At 35.2% G+C, this 23565-nt stretch overlaps 1 protein-coding gene across 6 annotated transcripts in view; it reads left to right on the top strand.

The window, feature by feature from the left end:
* Positions 1-23565, top strand: part of ICA1L (islet cell autoantigen 1 like) — an 89657-nt gene that overhangs the window by 27506 nt on the left and 38586 nt on the right. For 5 of the 6 annotated variants that reach the window (XM_053215571.1, XM_053215572.1, XM_053215573.1 and 2 more), the window contains exons 4-10: positions 2695-2767; positions 4045-4168; positions 4721-4919; positions 7262-7387; positions 8748-8846; positions 10114-10199; positions 12434-12477. In XM_053215571.1, the coding sequence (XP_053071546.1) occupies positions 2695-2767; positions 4045-4168; positions 4721-4919; positions 7262-7387; positions 8748-8846; positions 10114-10199; positions 12434-12477 (751 nt within the window). Of the gene's footprint in view, positions 1-2694; positions 2768-4044; positions 4169-4720; positions 4920-7261; positions 7388-8747; positions 8847-10113; positions 10200-12433; positions 12478-22465; positions 22541-23565 lie in introns of all 6 variants that reach the window. The other variant, XM_053215574.1, reaches the window with a different exon arrangement.

Here is a 23565-nt window from a genome sequence, read left to right as displayed (position 1 = left end):
TTAAATAAATTTATTTCCATTCATTATTTAAATATCATAATAGCTTTATCACCTTTGTCTCCTAATTGAAATTAATATAAATATCATGAATCTTTTTGCCTGTTACTTGTGTAAGTTATAATCGCATGTTATATGCAATTCTATTATGTCAAAATATTTTGTACTACTTTTACATGAAGTCTTGTGCCTAATTGAAAATAATTGAAATCAAATAGTGAGGGTTTATATATTTTTTTATGTTTTTAAAAAATTTTTTTTATTTAAATTTATAATGTTTATTTATTTTTGACAGAGAGAGACAGAGCATGAGCAGGGGAGGGGCAGAGAAAGAGGGAGACACAGAGTCTGAAGCAGGCTCCAGGCTCTGAGCTGTCAGCACAGAGCCTGACACGGGGTTGGAACTCACAGACCGCAAGATAATGACCTGAGCCAGAGTCAGATGCTCAACTGACTGAGCCACCCAGGCGCCCCTTTAAATTTTTTTTTTAACGTTTATTTATTATTGAGAGACAGAGAGACACAGAGAATGAACAGGGGAGGGGTAGAGAGAGGGGGAGACACAGAATCTGAAGTAGGCTCCAGTCTCTGAGCTGTCAGCACAGAGCCCAACGTAGGGCTCGAACTCACAAACTGTGAGATCATGACCTGAGCTGAAGTCGGACACTTAACCAACTGAGCCACCCAGGCGCCCCTATTTTTTTATTATGTTTTAAAATTTATTTATTTATTTAGGAAGTTTATACCCAGCTGGGTCTCAAACTCAGGAGCTTGAGTTGCATGCTCCACCAACGGAGCCAGCCAGGGCCCCCCTGAGTGAAGATTTTTAGAAGTTAGAGTTTTTGTTTCTATAATTAAGGGATAAAGTTATTGAAGTATTTTATAATGTGTTTTTTTTTGTCCATGTTTTTCATTTTAAATAAAGTCATTGCCATGAAATGACTTTAAACCTATGAGTGTTTTATACTTTTAAGTGATTAAGCTAATTAGAGGAAAGTCTCATGTATATTAATGAATAGGTCTAGGTTTTTAAATGCAAGTTTACTGATTCCATGTATGTATACTAATTGAAGATGCCTTTTACAAATATTTCCAAGTAGGATTTCTGTTCTGCTTGAAGTATAATAATTTCTTGCAATCCTTAAAAGTAGAGGCCTAATTAAATAGGTCTTAATCTACTAAGTATTTTTATTATAAAAAAAGTAAATTTATGTCATTGCCATAACAAATATGGAAATAGATAACAAATTAACAAGCTTTTTGTGTAGAAAAGTATTCTTAGGATTCAGTGACATGTGGAAAAAATGAAGGGACTTGATTATAAGCAATAAATGTTTTAAGGCTAAAGGAAGGATTCACTATTTCAACATATATTCCCATAGACATAGATTTTTCTGTTTTGTTTTACATCGTTAGGTAGTCTGTATGACATATTTTATATCCTTATCCATTAGTCAAATATTTGGAATCACCCAAGTACTTTCTCTGACTTTTGTACTTTATTTTTTAAGAATGAGAAAATTTTTTATTGTATATTTACTTAAATCATCGTGTCATACACTTTAATTATATTATCCTTCACTCACACTTAAAAAAAATGTCATTGTAAAATTAAAAAGCAATTCTATATAAATCTTCCAAAGACCCAGGGGGAACAAAATCAATCATAATCACTTCATCATAGTAGAGCTCTCATTTTTGTACCCTTTTCTATTCTTCCATATGGATTTAAAACAGCTTTTTAGGTTGCAAAATCCATATACCAAATTCATTTCAAACATACCTAAACTTATGTGGAAAGTTGATAGTTGCTCCTCCATTTAGATTTTAGTGTCTGTCACTAATCTTCCTTAGGTCTGATTATATATCTAAATAATAACAAAACTGTTTCAGAGAGTGAATATTTAGGCTCAGTGGTGATATTGGAAATTTATTTGATAATCAAAGGATTAGGGCCTAAGACTATGCTACAGTGCAAAGGTCTTTTTAAACTAAAGTCTTGTAACAATTCTTTGGCATAGGACTTTGTGGGAAGACGGCTATACCCTAAAACCTATGACACTTCATCTCTCTGGGAAAACCAATTTATAGATGTGTGTGAAGAGTTACCTCATGTGTATAATGTGTCCTAATATCAAATTTTCATGTGCTTACTTTGAAATGAGTGTCTACTGGTTATTTTATTTTTAGGTATTAGCAACAATAGTAATGAAGGGAAAATTCCAAATAAAAACAATCCAAAAGTAATTTATTTATGATGTTGTAATACATTATTTAGTTTTTATGGTAATTAACTGACCTGTTTGCTTAGGATAATATTGTAGAAAAACCAGATTGAGAGTTAACATTTTCTAAGGTTATCTATACTCTTTTCATCTGAAATTGACAATATTTGATGCAGTTTATATTGGATTTACATTTTTGCTATTTAGATAGTTTGGAGCTGAGGGGAGGACACACTTCACAGTTATAAATCTTTATTAGCTCCCATGTATTTATCTCCATTTTTTCCAGCCTTCAAGGGGGAATCTAAAAGTGCTTTCTACATCTATATAAAACCAATACAGAAGTACTTCAAAGTCAAGGAAAATAAACATAATACTTATAAGAAAATGTTCTGCTTTTGAAGTGCTTATAACAGATATTTTATGTTTATGATTCTTTAAATTTGGTCCTAATAAAATTTATATTTCAAAGGTTTTTCACTCTATTCAAGAGACATGCACTGAACTTCTGAAGATAGTTGAGAAATATCAACTAAGACTTAATGGTATGAAATCCTATATATCTATTCAGTAATTCCCATTTTAAAATAAATAATTTACTTGCATTTTTGAGAATGAAAGATTTAATGTAAAAATAGTTTACTGAACTATTATGTGAATGGTTCTTTGTGACAAAGAAGTGACAGTAAGGAGCAGTGTGAGTGTGGAGCTAGTAAGTGAGCGGGCTGCCACCTCAGAGGTGCTGAGAGACTTCCCTTGCAGTTTGTTTTGTGAGGTGTTTTTCTTTTCTTTTCTTTTTTTTTTTTTCTTAAGTAGGCTCTTTGCCCAATATGGGGCTTGAACTTACAACCCTGAGTCAAGAGTCGCATGCTCCACCCACTCAGCCAGCCAGGCACCCCTTTCCCTTTCAGTTTTTAACTTCAGTTTTTCCATCAGTAAACCAGGGTGAAATTAGGCATGACATTTGTCATTTTTCACTTTGAGCTAATAATTTGAATACTTTATGGGTTCCCCATTTATTAGTCTTACTGTGTGTGATTAGAGGGTCACACTTCCAAAACTTTGTGGTCAAAGACCACTTTTTTGCTTTGTGTTTTACTTTCAATTTGTTGTAAACTGACACTTCTATAAAATACAATGAAAGTGAATTTCAACACAAATGAAATTAAAGAAGACACACAAAATATAAGCACACTTTATTATTAGATTCAACAGATATAAAATACTCATCAAATTAGTAAGCTTCTAAACAGTTTCTTCGTTTCAGTACTTGTTACAGGCTGTTAACAAATGACTGTGGACTGGAATTGGTCAGTGGACAACACTGAGTAGTAATGTACTACATGACTGACAAATTTTATGGTTTCAGCAATAAAACCATGGATGTCTGTGGGTCTGGGATACTGAGCATAGATACTGAAACCAGGGTGGGAGTCAAGATTAAGTTAAGTTTAAATAGAAAACAAAGACTTTGTTAGAGACAGTGATCCTAAAATGCATGTCTGCACATTTGAAAATGCATTTGTGGTTTTGTCATTTTGGAATCTTTTCTTTCCCCCTCCTTGCTTCCCAAAGCAAGGTCCATGAATTCACTATATCAAAACCATCTGGAGTACTTGTGGGTAAGGGGAAGCAGATCCTCAGACCTGTAAAATCAGAATCTCTGGAAATAGACCCTGGGAATATGCATTTTTAAAATAAGTCTCTCTTCTTCCCTCAAGTAATTCTTATGTATAGAGAATTGTTGCTGTGAGAATTTTAGCTGTGTGTCTTTAACAAATGATGAAAGAAAACAGTTAACTGTATTGTAATTTTTTCCTAGTCATATCAGAGGAAGAAAATGAACTAGGGCTCTTTTTAAAGTTTCAAGCAGAACGGGATACAACACAAGCTGGTAAAATGATGGATGCTACTGGCAAGGCACTCTGTTCTTCAGCCAAGCAAAGGTTTACAGTTTTGCATCATCCTCAATCTGTAGTCCTTATGACAGTTTTGATCTATGTACCTAAAGTTGCATATTTATAAAGGTTACTGATCATTCCAGTAGAGGGTTCAAAGAGAAATACAGCATATAATTGTTTCTATGCCTCTTACTTATTTGGTTTTAAAATAATTACTTAAAAATTGACATTCTGGTTGCTTAATTCCTACAAATAGGCTTTAAGCCTATATTTAAACTCCTTAATGTGGTTTAATGTAACAGAGGCACATGCATATAAAAATATGTATATTTTAATTATTTTATTGCTTTTTTGGATATTATGTTATTTAGGAGTACATTAGAACTTTTCTTCTTTATAGGTGGAGGGGATTTTTTTCTACTTATTTATTTTGAACTTATTATCACTTTACAGATTTTTAACATAAAGATACCTACTGCAAAGAATCTCCAACAGTTACTAAATACAGCCAAAATATGTGGTTGTTTTAAACCTTTGTTTTTGTTTTGTTTGTTTATGGCATGTACATCCCTCTGATTTTTACCTCTCTGCCATTAGATTGGCCCTATACACTCCTCTTTCTCGTCTTAAGCAAGAAGTAGCAACATTCAGTCAAAGGGCAGTATCTGATACCTTGATGACAATTAATCGGATGGAGCAAGCACGCACAGAATACAGAGGAGCTCTGCTGTGGATGAAAGACGTATCCCAAGAACTGGACCCAGACACCCTAAAACAAATGGAAAAGTTCCGAAAAGTATGAAAATGCATCCTTTCCTTTTCTTGGTACACAAATCTATTGAATTTACACGGAATAATTTAATCAAGATCCTAAAATATCAGGCTGTTTTTGAAAAATGTTATAATATCTTGGTTGCTTGGAGATCTTTGAAGTGCAAAAGGTTGTTACACTTTTTTTTTAATCTTTAAGTGACATCCCGACCCCATCAACCTTTTCTATTATTTTTTTTTATCCTTTTCACAATATAAATGTTGCTTCCCTGGACTTTTGGGATTTGTTTGCAGGAGAGAAAGAGTTTATTAGTGAGGAAAAAATAAATAATTTAAGTAAAAATTCAGGTAAATTGATTATTATAAGAAAAAGTGAATTGTTTTCAAAGAGAGAGAAAGAGGGAGTGCATGGAGGAGGGGCAGAAAGAGAGACAATTCCAGCCAGGCTCTACATTGTCAGTGTGGAACCAGACACAGGGCTCAAACTCGTGAACTGAGCTGAACTCATGACCTGAGCTGAAACCGAGAGCCAGATGCTTAACCGACTGAGCCACCCAGGCTCCCCTTGACCACAGACTTTTAAAGTAACTGTATGGACTTATGTTTTTGCTAAATAAACTACTATTTATTTATTAAAAATAATTTTTTTAATGTTTATTTATTTTTGAGAGACAGAGCATGAGCGGGAGAGGGGCAGAGAGAGAGAGGGAGACCCAGAATCCAAAGCAGGCTCCAGGCTCTGAGCTGTCAGCACAGAGCCCAAAGCGGGGCTTGAACTCAGGAGTGGTGAGATCATGACCTGAGCCGAAGTCAGATGCTCAACCAACTGAGCCACCCAGGCGCCCCTAAATAAACTAGTTTTGAATTGTATCCCCCAAGTTCACCATACATGAATACTAAAATTCATTCAGTCCTTCATTTCATAAATATTTAGAGTACATGTAATACAAATCATATTTAATATTGATGGAAACTTTATACCAGCTGTATAAACCACAGCAACCTGTTATCTTTCCCCTTTATAATCTTAGAATACAATCCAAGAGAGTTGTTGAACAACATTCTGAATGCACTAATGTCACTGAACTATATAGTTTTAAATGATTAAGATTATGTTACCTGAATTTCACGTAAATTTTATTATTTATTATTGTTTTTTAAATTTATTTTTGAGAAAGAGAGCACTAGTGGGGGAGGGACAGAGAGAGAAGGAGACACAGAACCTGAAGAAGGCTCCAGGCTCTGAGCTGTCAGCACACAGCCTGACACAGGGCTCGAACTCGTGAACCATGAGATCATAACCTGGGCCGAAGTCGGATGCTCAACCGACTGAGCCACCCAGGCGCCCCACACCTAAATTAAAAAAAAAAAAAAAAAAAGAGTGCATTCTAAACTTATCTGGACCCAAATAGTTCTGCACAGTCTGGTCCCTGATGCCTGTGCAGCCACATCTTGTACTTTCTAGACTCTAGCCCTTTCCATGCCCCAGGAAGGAATATGGTCTAGCCTATTCCGTATTGTCCTGCAAGCTTGTTAAGCTCTTCACCTCCCACACCCAGGACTTTTGTCCTTGCTTTTCTCTGAGCCTGGAATGGTCTCCTCAGAATCTTAGCATGGCCTGCTTATCATCTTTCTGTCCCATTTCAAACATCTTGCATGAGCTCACCAAAGGCTTCCCTAATCATCTTACCCAAAAGTAGTCATTTCTTTTCACTTATATGTTATCTTTGCAACATGAGATGCTCTTATATATTTGTTTACTGCTGCTTTTTCCTGTGCCTCCTCACTCAGAGATGATGGGAAAGAACATTGTTTTTTTCACCCACAATATCCCAGTGCCTGGCACATAATAGATACCTTATAAATATTTGTTGAATGAATAAATTAGTATGTTTACATTTGAATACTCATGCCAATTGATGACATATGACTTACCTTATGTAAAAGAAATATGATAGGCATATATTTTAATTTATAAATGTATCTCCATGATTCAGAGTTATTATTAATGCTTCTCAACACTTTAACTGTTTCATTTCCATGTGTTCTTCTATTAGCTAAATATTACCTATCAGTAGTTTTGGATGTTTCTTTTTATTTGGAGTCTGTAGGGGTCTTTCTTCTTAACTATGCACTTTCCATTTATCATTGCTTACTTTCTCAGCATAAAGATACCTGCTGGAAAGAATCTCTTTCAGTTACTAAAAATAGCCAAAATCTTTACCAGTAATCGTGAAATAATAATACAAGGAGAGGGAATTAATCTTCTTTATTTCATGTGTCTGAAAATATGTACCATGAACCCTTATGGTATATTTATACCTGTATTATCAGTAATAATAATAATAAATATTATTGTGGTTGCAGGTACAGATCCAAGTGAGAAATAGCAAAGCTTCTTTTGACAAGTTAAAGATGGATGTTTGTCAGAAAGTGGATTTACTTGGAGCTAGTCGCTGCAATATGTTATCTCATTCACTCACTACCTACCAGGTACCCACCTCCATGGTCAGCATGTCCTTGCAGTAAACGATGAGTGGTGAGGTTCCTTTTTAAAAGTTGTCTAACGGATATAAAAAATTGCATAATTAATCAAATTCCTTTGACTTTGAAAATTGACCTACTGAGGTTATGACAGAGAATCATAGAATTCTAAATTGAAAAAGACCTTAGGGATTGCCTACTCCTGTATCTTCACATTATTCCCCTTGGGGTCCTAGGAGAGATTTAGGGGCCATCTAGGTTTGAGTGGAAGTGTTGAGGCAGGGTTCACAGCCCATTAGCCCTGGTTCCCCAGAGCTAGTCCATTTTGAACTTCTACATACAGTTTCATTTGAAGCAAAGATGCTGGGGCCCAAAAGTGTAAAACTTTCCTGTCATAGCTGAGGAAAGTGAAACCCTATGAGAATTAAAGTAAACGGCAATGTTGGCCTTGAAAACCTGTGTTCTCATGCTAGGCCGTGCGTTCTTTTCATTCTGCACTTTCATATCAGCAGTCTCTCACTTGTGCTTCTGTTACCCCAGATCACACATAAATGGCACACAGTGAATAAGTCAGATGTTAATTAGTAGCAGGTACTGATATTAACTTGTATTTTTAAATGGCAAAATAGAATGAACTGTATTTACTTAAGAATAATAAACTAAAGGGAATGGACATTCACTGCTGCTTGTAGGAAATCTTCCTGATTCAGTGCAGTACTGTGGATGGAATTCAGTAGTAAAGAAAGGATGCACTTGAAAATAAAAGTATCTGGCAATCCATGTAGCATATGCCTGAAAAGCAACAGCTGTAAGTTCAGTTCTCCTTTATTCTCTCTGCTCAGCCCTCTCACTTTGAATAGGAACTCTGAAGCAGCAAGGAAAATGTCCAGTTACTTGAATTAGCTGAAGAACACTTTTTTTTTTTCGGTCTCTTGAGCCCTCAATGAAAGACTAGTTTAGTGGTGCATATTATTTTTCTCCAATTAATAAAGGCTTATATGTGCTTACCAACACAAAGATTTATACATATACCCTTAATACAGATACGGTCTTTTGTGCTTTTAACATTTCTCTTTTGGACTCTTCCAAAGGTGTTCTAATCCACTAGTATTATTCTCCAGCTGATTCCAGTGTACTTTTCAGTGCTGTATACAGATAGGTGTGTGTGTGTGTATGTGTGTGTATGCCGATACAGTTGCCAGTTCTTGTGCAGAATTACTATTTATATTGCTTTCTTGTTCCTGAAACTTGGAAGTTGATTTTACTTCCTACTGCTTGTTATTCAGCAACCATTCATCTACTACACTAGTGAGGAAAAATAGCAGTGAAAAAAATCGTAACTGTAGTGACAACCTTTCTTTTTCTGCAGAGGACGCTGCTTGGATTCTGGGAGAAAACAGCTCAATTGATGTCCCAGATCCATGGGGCCAGTACTGGCTTTCATCTATATGATTTTGTAGCTCTCAAGGTACATTTGTTTCCAAGTTCCTTTGTTAGATATATTATACTTCATTTAGATAACACTGAAACTATTTTGTGCTAAGCCTAATTTTGAATTTACAAAACATGGGAAACATTTTTCTACACTCCTTCAGCCAGTTATTTTTCTGCACTTCCCTGGTTCCAAGTGCTACCAGAAACACTAAACAAATACATGAGAATATTGCTTGTGGGCTCAAGATATTGGGGTGGGGAGAAAAAGAGGGAGCAAGAGAAAAGAAAATCAAAGTGTAAACGAGATAAGAAAAAGCCAAGGAAAAGAAAAACTTAAGAGGAGCAAGTGATGGAAAATGGTTGTTGGTTTTCAAAAACAACCAGAGTACCTACCCAACAATTTTAGAAGTTAAAGAAAAATTTCCTTGCTTTACTTTTACACTCATGTCATAGATGTGATTCATGATGCAAAAATAATGGGTGACTGCAGCTGAAGAGACTACTGTATTATATTAGATCAGCTCTTTCTGTAATACTTACATGTAAAAGGTACTCTTGGGCTTTGATTATAATGCTTTTAACATTTGTATATCTTTCTGTCAACCTTTGCATATGACTTATCTAGCAGAGTCACACTGTGGTAATCATTTCTTTAATTCTGGTAGGTTGGGTTTCAGTGCCTTTGACCTTATCACTCTGTCTTGTTTTCAATAGAGCTTGAAAATGTTATTGTTGAGATTGCTCAAGCTAGATGTAGTGTCTATGATGGATTGATCTCTTGGAGCTGTATATTCCTGGGGCTTGGTATAGATATTTAAGTCATGTTCTGACATAGCATCTTCCAGTCTAATAGATACCCTTGAATTAGTCGTTATGTTTTTGTTGTGTGTGTTTTTTTTTCTTTACTTTTTCTATATTAATGCTTCACTGGATAGCACACTATGTTTTTAGGCAAATTTAACATGTAATTCCTGTTCAGATGAAGTTGAAAATCTTCAGCTGTATTTAGAGCATTGCAGTAGAAGTTAGTAACACAGTGTAAGTCTTCTTTGGCATACCACAAACTTGTGAAGCTTGTTGCTAGCCCATGTTATAGTCTGTGTGATTGTCATTGGTAGCCAGGATAAATGGGGACCCAGGGCCCAGGTCAAATTGCATTATCATACATTTCCCATATCTTTCACTCTCTACTTCAGAACTATCCCTATTTTATGTTGTTCTTTAGAATTTTTATTCTCATCTCATTTGCACAAAGAGAGAAACAGATTCCGTCTACTTAACATTGAATTTCTTATCCTTAGCAACTACAAGACACTCCAAGCAAGCTTACTGAAGACCACAAAGAAGAACAAATAGACAACAGTTCTCTCACTGAAAACCTCAATAAGTAAGCAGGCAGAAGTATGGGGTTATGGAAGTCCTAGATACTGTTATATTATATATTTGGAAAGAGTTATTTCTTTTCCAATTTAGTGAATATTTTCTATGTCATTTTTCCAGTTAATACTTTTAAAGTTTTTTTTTTTATAAGTAAGCTCTGCACCCAATGTGGGGCTTGACCTCATGACCCTGATATCAAGAATTGGGTGCTTTACCCACTAAGCCTGCCAGGCACCCCATTTTCCAATTAATATTAAACATTTTAATTTTAAAATTAATATAAATAAAAAATTTTAAAGCCTTATCTACCCCCTCCCCATTTTTAACATGGTAGGCAAAGTTGATGATAGGAGTACAGAACAGATTAGGGTGATAACTCCAAATTCTGTATTTGGGGAGACTGAGCTTTTTATTAAGAACCTCTGCCTAGTGAAACCCAGAAGGGGCAACTTGAAACAGAAAGGGACAGGTACCAGCAGCTATGAAACAGAAGCTATTGAAAATCTGTCTCCAAAGCAACACAAATGGGACTGGGTCTGGTTACCTGGAAATGGGGGCTCTTGCTGTGCACATCCATCATTTTGCCTATTTCCCTTTTATTACATCTTACCTTTGTTTACTTCTCATTTTAAGTAGATTGCACTGAGTATAATAACAAACCCAGAAATAAGACCAGAACAGTGACAAACCGTATATTGTTGAGTGGAAGGTGATCCAGAATATAAGCATTTCCTTCTTTTCTTTATGGGGAAATCCAAACAAATTTTTTTGCCTAATTTGAATATATAAACAATTTAGGATGTAGGTTAAATAAATATCAAATGTATAGTTATAGATTAAACTTATTACTTATACACTGATATTTAAAATCATGTTACATTAAATATATTAATTTAGTAAACTTTTTCCATTATCACATTTCATGAAAGTTTTATTCACAATCCTCTCATGCATATTCACCATTCTGAAAGCTTCCTTTTGAGTTAACAGATTCCAAAGCTTTTTACCTTATCTTCCATCCAAGTTATTTAAAGAATCATGCACATATACGGTCATTGGAAATTTTGTTCCAAGTCATTAGTATATATTTGGTCTATTTGTGTGTTTTTTTGCAAATAAATACCACATAGGTTTCCCTTGCTATCTGAGAGTGTTCCAATGAAACTTTTCATAAGCCAATACAGTGTGAGACAAAGAAGCAATTACCATTAATTTTTGTGGAAAATATTTTGAGTATTCTTAGATCCAAAAAATAACCTTTCTTAGGCTTATCTGACACCCTAGGGCACATCTTGCTAAGGTATACCCAAAATAAATGGAGATGAAGCACAGATGCACACACAGTTCCTAGTGGCTTAATACTGAGATGCTGAGTGTAGTTCCCAGGGAAGGAGCTTGGTGGTGCTACTGTTGCTGCTCAGGGTGCACACTGCCTCTGTGAGGGCTCCCTGCAGAATAAACACTTAACGCTATTTTTGCTTTTTGCCTTTTTTGTAAAAGTGAAAATCCTCTTCGAACTTCTTTCAGTTAGCAAAGACAGGTGCTAACGTAGGTCTTCCAAAGAAGCATAACTCAAACTTCTAAAAAGCAGGGGATACCTGTAATGATTTTTAAGGATCTTTAAGGATTTATTAAAAACAACCTTCAATACTAGAATTGTGAGGTTACACCCCAGGAATAATGCCTAAATCTATGTTCAATTTCTTTGCCTAATTTTTTATAATCATCCCAGATGGATGATATAAATATCCAAAATTAGTATTTACCGAGAACATTTTAGGCAAATGTATCTTCTTTTGCAAACATCACTTTCCTGTTCCAAAATAGAGTACTACATTTTTTCTGCAGTTCTTCATTCCCTCTATTTAGGTTTCAAGTATTCTTGAGCAAACCCTTCAGTACTTGAAAACTAAACCTTATACTCAGTGACTTCGGTGATAGACGTTCTTTATGATGTATTAACTTAGCACAGTGCCTGTAATACTGAACATGGTGCCTGGTGCTTCATCAGCACTCAGTATATGTTGTTAAAAGAATAATGGATGGAGGATTGTTTTCATGGTCTATGTAGATCTAGAGAAGAAGTGACATTTGCCTCAGATTTTAGGAGATCTATCTACTGGACAACTATTTTATATGTCATCTCAGTTAAAAACATTTTTTTAACCATATAAAACTGTAGAATATGAATCCCAAGTGTGTTTTAACCAAATTCTTTGCATTTTTTGGTTTTTACTTTAGGTTAGTTTTGTCAGATGAGGAAGTGAGCTTGGGAAGTAAACCAGGTAAGATGGTAAATTCATTAAAATATGAAATGACCACATTTTAAATGTCAAAACAGTTTGTCACAACCTTTTAAAACAGATTGTATTAATATCCATTCAATTAGAAAACATGTTAAGTCATTTTATAAGTCTCTTCTGTACACTTTTGAGTTAGCTTCTTTTCCTCAGCTTTATTGAGTTATAATTGATGTATACCACGGTGTAAGTTTAAGGTGTATAGTGTGATTTGATAGATGGATGTATTTGAAATGATTATCACAATAAAATTAAAACATCCATCACCTCACATAATTACTATATATCTTGTGGAGGCAAGAACATACAACATTTATTCTCTTAGCAACTGTCAAGTATATTGTTAACTATAGTCCCCATGCTGTATTTTAGATCCCCAGAACTTAATTTTATAGCTGGAAGTTTGTACCCTTTGACCAAATTTCCCCATTTTCTCCACCTCCCAGACCTTAGTAACCACCAGTCTGCTCTATTTCCGAGTTTGACTTTTTAAGATCTCACATTTAAGTGAGATCATACAGTATTTGTCTTTCTCTAACTTACTTCACTTAGCTTAATGCCCTCCAGGTTCATCCATGTTATTGAAAATGGTAGGATTTGCTTATATTTTAAGACTAAATAACATTCAATTATATTCTATTGTATATGTACATATATAACATTTTCTTTATCCATTTATCTGTGATGGCCACTTAGGTTGTTTCCATGTCTTGGCTGTTGTAAATAATACTGCATTGAACATGGGGGTGCAGATACCTCTTCAAGATAGTAATTTCATTTCCTTTGTATATATAGCCAGATGTGGAATTTCTGGAACATATAGTATTTCTGTTTTTAACTTTCTGAGAAACTTCCATACTGCTTTTTGTAGTGGCTACACCAATTTACATTCCCACCAACAGTACACATCCTTTTTTCCACATCCTGTCCAACACTTGTTACCTCTTGTCTTTTTGATGACTGCCATTCTAAAAAGTGTGAGGTGATATTTCAATGTGGTTTGATTTGTATTTGCCTGATGAGTGAATAGTGTTGTTGAGCACCTTTTCATGTATGGTTGGCCATGTATATGTCTTCTTTGGTTGTAAAAATATGTATCTAGGTTCTTTGCCCATTTTTTAAACAGACTGTTACTGTTTGTTTATTTTTGCTATTGAGTTTGAATTCCTTACATGTTTTGGATAGGAGCCCCTTATCAGATACATGGTTTGCAAATATTTTACTCATTCTGTAGGCAAATGTGATTGGGTTTTTGAATGTTGATTGTTTTGTTATGGTTATTTTTTGTGTTTTTGCTGTGCAGAAGATTTTTAGTTTGATATCATCTTTATTTTTGCTTTTGTTTCTTGTGCTTTTGGTGTCGCTTGCAAAAAATCATTGCCAGCACTAATGTCACAATGGTTTTCCCTAGTTTTTTTTTTATATATTTTTAATTGAAAAATAGTTGACATACATTAGTTTCAAGTACACAACACAGTGATTTGACAATTATGTCCATTACAAAATGTTCACCATGTTAAGTGTAGTCACCTTCTGTCATCATACAAAGTTATTATAATATTATCTACTGTATTCCCTGTGCTGTACTTTCCATCCTTGTGACTTAGCTGTTTTATCACTAGAAGTGTGTACCTCTTAATCCCTGCTATCTATGTTGCCTATGCCTCCACCTCACTCTGCTCTGGCAGCCACTTGTTCTCTGTATTTATGTGTCTCTTTTTATTGTTGTTTGTTTTGTTTTGCTTTTTTTTTTTTTTTAGATTGCACATATAAGGGAAATCGTATGGTATTTATCTTTCTCTGTCTGACTTGTTTCACTTAGAATAATACCTTCTAGGCCCATGTATTGTCATGAATGGCAAGATTTCATTCTTTTTTATGGCTGGGAAATATTCCATTCTGTATGCTTATGTGAAATAATATCCTATTTTAAGCTGATAAGAACTTCAATACCATATAGAAACTCTATGCATTTCTCTCCCTCACCTTTTAGGTTACTAATATTATAATTTCCATCTTTTTCATTGTGTATCTAATAACAAATTATTATAGTTATAGTTATTTTTAAGGTTTATTTTTGACTTTTAAACTAGAGTTGAAAGGGGCACCTGGGTGGCTGGTCGGTTAAGTGTCTGACTTCCACTCAGGTCATGATCTCTTGGTCTGTGAGTTCGAACCCCATGTCGGCTCTGTGCTGGCAGCTCAGAGCCTGGAGCCTGCTTTGGATTCTGTCTCCCTCTCTCTGCCCCTCCCCTACTCACACTTGTGCATGCACACGTGCTCTCCCTTCTCTCAAAAATAAATAGACATTAAAAAAAAAAACAAAACTAGAGTTGAAAGTGATTTATGCACCAGTATTCCAATATTATAGAATGTGACTTTGATTATATATTTACCCTTTCCAACAAGTTGTATACGTTCATGCAGTTTTACGGGGTTTATTTAACATCCTCTCATTTCAGTTTGTAGACTATCCTTAGCCTTCCTTGTAAGGGAGGTCTAGTGGTGATGAACTTTCTCAGCTTCCATTTCTTTGGGAAGGGCTTTATCTCTCTTTCATTTCTGAAAGAGAGCTTTGCTGGGTATAGTGTGCTTTGCTGAGTTTTTTCTTTCAGTATTTTGAATATATCCTACCACTCTCTCCTGACCTACAAAGTTTTCCCTCAAAATCTGCTTACAGTCTTATAGGGGCTCCCTCATATGTGACAAGTCACTTATCTCTTGCTACTTTCAAAATTCTATCTTTGACTTTTGACAACATAATTATAATGGTTTGTTGTCTCTGACTAGGTGAAGCTGCTGTTCATGCTGAGGTGGGGGTGGCCCACTGGCTCTATTGTGTGTTTAAGCGGTGCTGTTGGCTGGTAGGGCTGTGCTCTGAGGTCAGGCAGGGTCACTAAGCAGGGTTTCACAGTCATCTCTGGTCAGGCAAGGTTACTGGGTATGCTCCTTGGCCAAATGGTGCCACTGCCCAGTCTCTTCATTCAGGCAGGGTTGCAGGCAGGGCTTCATGGTCTGATGTGGCCTCAGCCTGTGCTTTGTGATTAGGCAGGACTGCAGAGGCTCAGTTCTAAATAAGGCAGAATGGTGGCTGTGCTCTGCTGTTGGGCAAGATTGCTAGCCATGCTTCCTAGCTGGGCGGGCCTCATGCTGTACTCCACTGGGCAGGGCTTGAGGCTCTACTTCACAGAGGGTATGGTTACTGACTGGTCTTCCTGCCTGGGTGAGACTGCAGGCTGTACTCAACAATTGGGCATAGCCATCAGCTGGGCTTCAGTGCCAGGCAGAGCTATAGACTGGAGTTTGCTGCTAAGCAGTGCTGTAAGCTGGGCCGTGATGTTCCCCAGGGTTACCATTAGAGCTTGCTAGTGAGGTAGGCTGCAGGTTATGCTTCCAGCTTGGGGGGTGCTGCTGACTTGCTTCTCTGGGTGGGTGGGTGATAGGATATGCCCTGCAACTTCCCAGGGTCTCATTGCAGGCTTCCTGGTCATGTGGGACTGGAGGCTATGCTCAGCAGTGAGTTAGCTTTCTAGGAGTACCTAATCAGAGGGTCTACTTGTTTTCTTAAGGGAATTTTTATTTCCTCTAAGATAAGGACTTCTAATGTAGACATTTATTTCATAGTTGTATAATTAAGTTTCAAGCTCTTCCTCACATTTAAATTCATATTCTTTCTTTTTTTTATAAATACATGTTATATATACAATCATATATATTCAATCAGTATGGCTTTGGAGCCAGAAAAATCAGGGTTTGAGTGTCGGCTTTTTAAAACAGGTCATTTATACCTCATTTTTCTCATCTGAAACAGGAGTCATATACTCCTACCTTACAGAGACATTAGGGCTAGAGATAATATTTATAAACTACATAGCACAAGATAGGTGACAGTAAATATGAGAGGCACTTTTTTTTTTTTTTATAAAGTAGGCTACATGTCCAGCACAGAGCCCAATGCAGGGCTTGAACTCATGACCCCAAGATCAAGACCTGAGCTGAGACCAAGAGTTTGACACTTAACTGACTGAGCCACCCAGGTGCTCCATGTGAGAGGCATTTTTAAGTGTACACATAAATACAGATCGTACTGAAAAACAATTTAAGAAGCCATAATAATTATGGAATTATATATTTAACATAGCTTCAAATGTATGTTCCAAAGGTTAGCTACTTCTGTATACATAATCCAGTACCCAGGTAGAGAACATTTTTTTTAAAGTTCCAAATGAAATATAATGGATATTGGTGTAGTTTTAACATTCATTTGTAGCATTATTTAATCTTTTAAAACCTGCTGTATCAGTAGTTATATCCACTTTTTAATTCCAAATGTTCATTTGTTCCTTTTCTTTTTTTCTTAATTAATTTTGCTAAAGGTTTATTTATTCTTTCAACAAATCAACTTTTGGTTTTGATAATCCTGTCTATTGAATCTTTGTTTCTGTTTCATTAATTTTAGTTCTTTATTATTTTCTTTTATTATTTTTTTTTGTGTTTAAGGCTAAAATTTCCCTTTTTCTGTATCCCACAAGTTTTTTTTAAAAAAACCTTATGAGGTATATTTTATATATCATAAACTCATTCAGTTGTACACTTCAGTAATTTTTAGTTACTACTGAGTGTTTTAACCATCTCTATAAGTCAGTTTTAGAACCTTTTCATCCTCTCATTAATAAGATCCCTCACATTCATTTGCTGTAATACCCATTTTCATTCCTAGTCAACAACTAATCTACTTTCTCTCTGTATAAATTTGCCTTTTGTGGACATTTCATATTACTAGAATCATGTAATATGTATTTGACTTTCTTCACTTCATGTAACACTCTTGAAGTTCATCACTGACATAATTTGTGCTGGTATTTCCTTTTTATTGCTTAATCTATCGTATGGATGTCCGTAAACTTTGATATATGGTATTTTCATTATCATTTGATTTAAATTGTTTTAAACTTTTCCTAATACCTTCTGTGATCTATGGCCATGAGTGATTTTAAGCTGTGTTTCTGAAATTGCCAAATTAAGGAGATATTGAAATTATTTTTTTTGTCATTGATTTAAAAAAAACAAAACTTTTATGTTTATTTTTAAGAGAGAGAGAGAGCGAGCACAAGCAGGGGAGGGGCAGAAAGAGGGAGACACAGAATCCGAAGCAGGCTCCAGGCTGTGAGCTATCCACACAGAGCCTAACATGGGGCTTGAACCCATGAACTGCGAGATCACGACCTAAGCCAAAGTTGGTCCCTTAGCCGACTGTACCACCCAGGCACCCCGTCATTGATTTTTAACTTAATTTCATTATGGTCAGAGAATGTATCTTTGTGATACTGATTCTTTGAATTATTGGGATGCTCTCTATAGCCTAAAAAGTAGCAAGATGTTCTAATTATCCCATGTGGTTGAGAAGAATATGTGTTCTCTAACTGTTGAATGCAGAAGTCTGTGTGTCTATTACATCAAGCTTATTATTTGTGCTGCTCTAAGTCTTTTATATCTTTACTAATTTTTAATTTATTTGATGTATCAATAATTGGGAAATGTGTTTTGAAATGCCTGCTATTGAAGTGGATTTTCATTCTCTCTATAGTTTTTCATTTTTTATATTTTGAGGATTTTGAAGTGATGGTTGAATATAAATTTTGAATTCTTATATCTGTTCAGTGAATTAATCTGTTATCAATATAATGACCCTTTATGTCCTAATAAGACTTCTTGGCTTAAAGTTTCCTCTGTAAGACATTAGCTTAGCTTAACTAGTTTATATTTTTGTTAGTATTTGTTTTCTTCTATATATTTTGCTAAATAACCCTGAGTTCCTTACACCTTTCTTTTGATTTTGTTTTTATTTTGATTACTTTGGTTGATTTAATTTTTTCTATTTTCTTTTGAGTTTTCCAAACTGAGCATCGAATTTTATAAGAGTGTAGTACAGATATTACTACCATGTCCTTAGATGTATTCCACCCTCTAAGCTCACTATACATCAGCAACACTATTCATGTTGTGTATAGAAGACATTTACATTTCATTTATCTTTTTGCAAAATGCCCTTGATAATAGTTGAAGATGTCAAAATCTTGGGCTTTTTGTTTTTGTTTGGTTATTGGTTTTGTTTTTGTTTCTGGTCTCTGTTTTTACTAGGTTGCAAATGAGGTACAGGTGTATTATGTGAGAAACTGGCTCCTGAATTAATAATGGGGCATAATTTGTCTCAATATACACCTCATACTTGGAGATAGTTTTTAAAAAAAACACACACAATTTTTTTCTGCCTGAAGAGCTTTGGTTTGTAGGGTCTTTTTTTTTTAACTTGTTTTATTTTTTATTTTTTTAAATTTACATCCAAATTAGTTAGCATATAGTGCAACAATGATTTCAGGAGTAGATTCCTTAGTGCCCCTTACCCATTTAGCCCATCCCCCCTTCCACAACCCCTCCAGTAACCCTCAGTTTGTTCTCTATGAGTCTCTTCTGTTTTGTCCTCCTCCCTGTTTTTATATTATTATTGCTTCTCTTCCCTTATGTTCGTTTTGTCTCTTAAAGTCCTCATGTAAGTGAAGTCATATGATAATTGTCTTTCTCTGACTAATTTTGCTTAGCATAATACCCTCTAGTTCCATCCACGAAGTTGCAAATGGCAAGATTTCATTCTTTTTGATTGCCGAGTAATACTCCATTGTATATATATGCCACATCATCTTTATCCATTCATCCACCGATGGACATTTGGGCTCTTTCCATACTCTGGCTATTGTTGATAGTGCTGCTATCAATATGGGGGTGCATGTGTCCCTTCAAAACAGCACACCTGTATCCCTTGGATAAATGCCTAGTAGTGCAATTGCTGGGTCGTAGGGTAGTTCTATTTTTAGTTTTTTGAGGAACTTCCATACTGTTTTCCAGAGTCACTGCACCAGCTTGCATTCCCATTTAATTTTTTTTTAATGTTTATTTATTTTTGGGAGAGAAAGAGAGAGCGCATGCAGAGAGAGGGAGACAGAGAATCCCACACAGGCTCTGGCTTTTGGCACAGAGCCCAATGTAGGGCTTGAACTCATGAAACCATGAGATCGTTACTGAGCCAAAATCAGGAGTTGAACACTTAACTTATTGAGCCCCTGGTTTTTAACATTCAAAAAACCCCTTAAGAGTATGCTGTCTTTTAGCACATATGTTTGATCTTTTTCTTGGTATGAAATCACTACTACTCTCACTTTGTTATAGGTGAGGAATGTGGAGAAGCTGCTTACAACTGTGCACATAAAGTGAATATCTGTTGTGCAAAGACATGGAAATCAGGCAGAACAAAATATAAAATGGACTTTCAGAGAATGCAGAATTAGACACAGGTCCACCAGGGAGGAGATAAGCTTTTGAATGTGAAAACTTTTTTATTAATTGATATATAAATGATACACTAGTTTCAGATTCACAGCATGATTTGATATTTGTATATATTGTGAAATGATCACCACAATAAGTCTAGTTAACGTATGTCACCAGACATAGTTACAAAAATTTTTTCTTGTGATAAGATATTTTAAGACTTATTCATTCAGCAACTTTCAAATATGCAATACAGTATTATTAACTAGTTGCCATGCTAGACATTACATCCCTATTATTTATTTATTTTTAAATGTTTACTTATTTTGAGAGAGAGAGGGAGAGAGAGAGAGAGAGAGAGAGAGTGAGCATGAATGGGGGAAAGGCAGAGAGAGAGGGAGAGAAAGAATCCCAAGCAGGCTCTGTGCTGTCAGTGCAGAGACTGAAGCAGGGCTCAGTCTCACAATCCATGACATATCCTGAGCCAAAGTCAAGAGTCAGATGTTTAACCTACTGAACCACCCAGGTGACCCCACTTTAGTCACCTATTTTGCCTACCCCCCCCACCCCCATCCCCTGCCTCTGGCAACCTCCAAATCTGGTCTTTGAGCTTGGTTTTAGTTTGCCTTTTTTTTTTTTAATAAAATTTTGTAAATGTTCATTTTTGAGAGAAAGAGAGAACGTGAGCAGGGGAGGGGCAGAGAGAGAGGGAGACACAGAATTCAAAGCAGGCCTCAAGCTCTGAGCAGTCAGCACAGAGCCGGATGCGGGGCTTGAACTCACGAACTGTGAGATCATGACCTGAGCCAAACACTTAACCAACTGAGCCACCCAGGTGCCCCCGTTCCTTGTTTTTTAAATTCCACAAATAAGTGAGATCATACAGGAAATGTCTTCTCTGTCATATTTCACTTAGTATAATTCCCTCAAGGTCTATCCATGTTGTTGCAAATGGCAAGATTTCATTCTTTTTTTAAATGGCTGATTAATACTCCATTGTGTATGTATATACATACATACATGTATGTATATATGTACATATGTACATGTATGTGTGTGTATATATCTATGTATATGTATATAGATATATCTCACATTTTCTTTGCCCATTCATCCATTAATGGACACTTAGGTCGTTTCCATATCTTAGTTATTGTAAATAATGCCAAAATGAACATGGGATGCATGTATCTCTTCAAGATAGTTGTTTATTTGTTTGTTTTCAGATAAATAGCCAGAAGTGGCATTGCTGGATCATATGGTGTTTCTGTTTTTAATATGGAGATATTCATACTGTTTTCCTTATAATGGCTATACCAATTTACATGGAATGTGAAAACTTTTAACTTTCAAGGGAACATAGATATAACAAAGGACCTGAATAATTACAATTATTACAATTACATTAAAAAATAATTTAATGTAGTCAAATTTATCAATCTTTTCTTTTATTGGATCTTGATTTTTGTCATATGCAAAACTCAGGTTAGAAAAAATCATTGATGCTATCTTCTAGTATTTGTGTACTTTTATTTTTTACATTTATTTATTTTGTTAATATTTATTTTGAGAGAAAGAGAGAGCGAGCATGAGTGTGGGGAGGGGCAGAGAGAGATGGAAAGAGAATCCCAAGCAGATTCTGCACTGTCAGCACAGAGCCACGTATGTATAGGTGTATACATACATATACATATAATATGTATATACACATGTTACATACATACACATATACAGTATATATATATTTATATATATAAGTTGTATCTATTGTGTTACAGATCTTTCTTAACTTTAGGTGTAGTTACATCCTGATAAACCCATCATAAATTGAAAATACTGTAAGCTGAACACTGAAACTAATATAGCACTGTATGTTAACTATACTGGAATTAAAATAAAAAATAAATGAAAACATTTTTAAAAACCAAAAAATCAAAAATGTATGTTCTCTTCTATACCAAAAAAAATGTAAGTCAAAATACATTTAATACGTCGAACATACTGAACATCATAGCTCATCCTGGCCTACCTTAAATGTGCTCAGAACATTTACTTTAGCTTACAGGTGGGCAAAATGATCTAACGCAAAGCCTATTTTATAATAGTGTTGAATATCTCATGTAATTTATTGAATACTGTACTCAAACTGAAAACAGAATGGTTTTATGGGTACAGAAGTTTGTAAGTGTATCAGTTGTTTACCCTGTGATCACATGGCTGACTGGGATTTGTGGCTTGTTGCTGCTGCCCAGAATCGTAAGAGAATATTGTATTGCATATCACTAGCCCGGGGAAAATATTAAATTCAGCATTTGAAGTACAGTTTCTATTGAATGTGTATCTCTTTTGCATCATCATAAAGTCAGAAAATAGTAAGTCAAACCATTGTAAGTAGGGAACCATCTGTGTGTGTGTATGTGCATATATACATATGTACCCACATATATACATGTATACACACATACACACACACACACAAATGTAATCTTTATATATGGCTCTTTAAATTTTTACATCTCCCTTTTATATATATTATAAACTGATTTGGCCAATTGAACACTTAAACCAATAATTACAAAATATTACAGTAAATAAGCATGCTAAATTTCTCCTTGTTCAACTTACCTTTTATGTGCTTTTGTTTCAGCAGCCAAAGATCACAAGGAAAAACATTATCAAATAAGAGAATTTGGAGCACCTCAGTTTTCTAACTCTGAAAATGGTTAAGAAATTATAATTTCATCATACAAATGGATAATGTATTATTTAAAATTCTTTACTTTTAATTTAATACTTAATTCCTCAACATTAAAACCTGTATAGGTCTCTCTATACAGGAATCCAATACCTGTGCTTCTACTTTGTAGCACACGGAAGTGGAACTGAAGTCATTATTTGTTTTGTATGTTTGGGCCCTTGTCCAGATGTATCTGTGAAACTGTGAGGACCATGTCTATTTTATGGTCTAGTGTACCTCCGCTATCCAGCAGTTGTGGACACTCAGTAGAAACTACCTTGAATATCTTCCCCAAGCAGTTATGTTGCAGATATTTTCTCCCGTTTTGTCATTTGTCTTTTGACTTTTCATGTAGTTGTTTCTTGCCTTATAAATTTTTAAAAATAATTTAGTGTAGTCAAATTTATCAGTCTTTTCTTTTATTGGATTTGATTTTTGTCATATGAAGAATCAGGTTAGAAAAATTCGTTGATGGTGTCTTCTAGTATTCGTGTACTTTTATTTTTTACATTTATTTATTTTATTAATGTTTATTTATTTTGAGAGAGAGAGGAGAGAGAGAGGGAGCGAGCATGAGTGTGGGGAGGGGCAGACAGAGAGAGAAAGAGAATCCCAAGCAGATTCTGCACTGTCAGCACAGAGCCAGACTCAGGGCTTGATCTCACGAACCTTGAGATCATGACCTGAACCAAAATCAAGAGTCAGACACTTAACCGACTGAGCCACCCAGGTGCCCCCACATTTAGATCTCCAATTCATTTGGAGTTTATTTAGCCATATGGTATTAGCAGTGGATTAAATGTTATCTTTTATAAGTGGCCATCCTTTTATATCATTTTTTTTTAATGCCATCTTTGCCACAGTAATTTGAGATAACTTCCCATCATATACTAGGTTTCTGTTTGTATTTAGGTCTGTTTCTGGACTTTATTTGTATTTTATTGATGTGTGCATGTACCAATGCCATGTGGTTTTAATTATTGAAATTTTCTTTTTTGTTTTTATATCTG

Source organism: Acinonyx jubatus, chromosome C1, assembly GCF_027475565.1.
Source record: "Acinonyx jubatus isolate Ajub_Pintada_27869175 chromosome C1, VMU_Ajub_asm_v1.0, whole genome shotgun sequence".
Lineage (NCBI taxonomy): Eukaryota > Metazoa > Chordata > Mammalia > Carnivora > Felidae > Acinonyx > Acinonyx jubatus.
Note: the sequence above shows the minus strand (reverse complement) of the source record. Positions and strands in the feature narration are given on the sequence as shown.